The sequence below is a fragment of the Trachymyrmex cornetzi genome, unplaced genomic scaffold (assembly GCF_001594075.2).
Source record: "Trachymyrmex cornetzi isolate Tcor2-1 unplaced genomic scaffold, Tcor1.1 scaffold118, whole genome shotgun sequence".
In the NCBI taxonomy this organism is placed as follows: Eukaryota; Metazoa; Arthropoda; class Insecta; order Hymenoptera; family Formicidae; genus Trachymyrmex; species Trachymyrmex cornetzi.
Genome location: NW_017295740.1, coordinates 255,141 through 257,053, shown reverse-complemented (window position 1 = coordinate 257,053; position 1,913 = coordinate 255,141). Strand labels below are relative to the sequence as shown.

Genomic DNA, 1,913 nt, shown 5'->3' with positions numbered 1-1,913 from the left:
GTGAAATAGAATGTATATCACCATAATATTACATTCAAATATTTTTAATTATATATTTCAAATAATCATAATTATTTTATCAATAACATAATAAAGAAACTAATTATTGAGGGTTTTATTACATTTGTCGGCAGAGAAATAACAAAAACAATGCTTTTCATGAACGTGCCAAATAAATAATAGATGCAACATATGGATTGCTCAAGCCTTTTGATTCCGATGTTAATAATAGTGTTCAAATCAATCTGTAATTTTTAAAATAAATTCTTTAATATTGTTGACATATATTTTTTACGATTCGTTTCTATATTAACATTACCTTCCAAAATATTCCACAATTACTCGTCGTTTATCATGGACATTCCTATTATCTATATTTTGCATTACTGCAACAGTATTATTGTATGCATGGGGATCAATTCGATCTTGTTGAATATTCTGTTGGACAATATTATGTAATACAGCTGTCGCCATAATAATGGGAAGTACTTTTTCAATTGTTTGAAAACGCATTCCAATTGATAAAACTGCAAATCTCTCTTTCCAAATTCCAAAAAATCGTTCAACTATTGAGCGAGTTCTAATTTGAGCCTCATTGTAAAGGTGTTCTGGTGGAGTTATTGGATAGTGTAATGAGATGCTTCGCAACTCCCCATGCTTCAAAACTCCCCACTGTCCCATACTGAAAACATTATTACTATAAAATATTGCTAATATAAAAATGTATTTATATCTATACTCTCAGTATATAATTCATACGTACCGATCAGATTTATGACGAATTTCATCTTCAATTCTTTCTAATACCGTCATAAAATTATTTTTAGATATTCTAAACCTTTTTCGGAAATCTATTTCATCAAATATTTCCATATAATTAATTCTTGGTCTGATTATACGTGGCCTTCTTTCATTTCTTTCAACATTATTTAAGTTTATATCATTATATTCATTAAAAAGTAAAAAATTAATAACTTCGTCCATTTTTACATGAAGCACTATTTTTACATCAATACGTAATGTAATTTTCTCACGTTGAATATATATCTTAAAAATTTTATTTAAATCGACTTTTTAATAATTTCCATTTACACTTTGCCTAAAATAACACGACAGAAATATTAGGTTAAGGTGCTCTGTTACAATCGAAACGACCGATTCGTTTGATTACGTTGGAACTACCGTAATCGTCGATTAGCTTAATCGGAGGTTGGTGAAAGAGGCCCTAAATCTGTCTAGTGACTGCCTAGTAATTACGACATTACACCTACATCCTATTTACTGGGTAGCCACTAGACAGATTTCTTGACATAAAAAAATCTGTCCAGAGACTAGCTAGTAATTACGATGTTACACTTAAGGCCTAAACACAATGCGAGGCAATAGCGATAGCGATAGACATAGCGATAGCGATAGACATAGCGATAGGAACAGAGGAATCCAACATACAGGAATATGTCAATGCACATAGGAACATGGAATAACGATAGCGATAGCGATAGCGATAAATTTCCGACGAGTTGGAATTCTGTGTCTATCGCCTTATAGCCTGTTATAGCCTACCAATCAGCATTCAGATTTTACATTCTGTTCTTCTTTTCCGCTATAACCTCTTTTCACGATCTGTCGACTCGATTAATATCTCGGTTCGCGAGGCAGAGCGACGTTTTTTTCTGCCAGATTCTTTCGTTTTATGCAAAAACGCGTCGAATGAATATAATTTTATAGATTTTTGAGGTGATCACCCTGAACTTTACCTTTACCCATTATAAAATATATTTACCAATATTTTTTTATGAAAATCTGATTAAAAAATACTTTATTGAAAAATTTTTATCCTTAAGGAAATTTAGTGATTGGTGACCCGTGTCCTGTAATGATTTAACATTTTTAGGTTACGTCTACTGAAGCAG

The 1,913-nt window shown here is 31.3% G+C and overlaps 1 protein-coding gene across 1 annotated transcript; it reads right to left on the bottom strand.

Moving 5' to 3' along the window:
* Positions 1-116: 116 nt before the first annotated feature.
* Positions 117-933, bottom strand: LOC108766350 (uncharacterized). The gene is made up of 3 exons (XM_018515597.1): positions 764-933; positions 320-682; positions 117-245 (listed from the first exon to the last, which is right to left on the bottom strand). The coding sequence occupies exons 1-3, from the start codon at positions 871-873 to the stop codon at positions 236-238; spliced, it is 483 nt and encodes a 160-aa protein (XP_018371099.1). The 5' UTR covers positions 874-933; the 3' UTR covers positions 117-235.
* Between the last annotated feature and the right edge of the window lie 980 nt (positions 934-1,913).

Bases quoted from the DNA above. Each gene is read 5' to 3' on its own strand.
- LOC108766350 (XM_018515597.1), bottom strand. From the start codon at position 873: ATGGAAATATTTGATGAAATAGATTTCCGAAAAAGGTTTAGAATATCT. The intron at 683-763 runs GTACGTATGAAT...TAATGTTTTCAG, and splicing joins ATTCGTCATAAATCTGATCG to TATGGGACAGTGGGGAGTTT.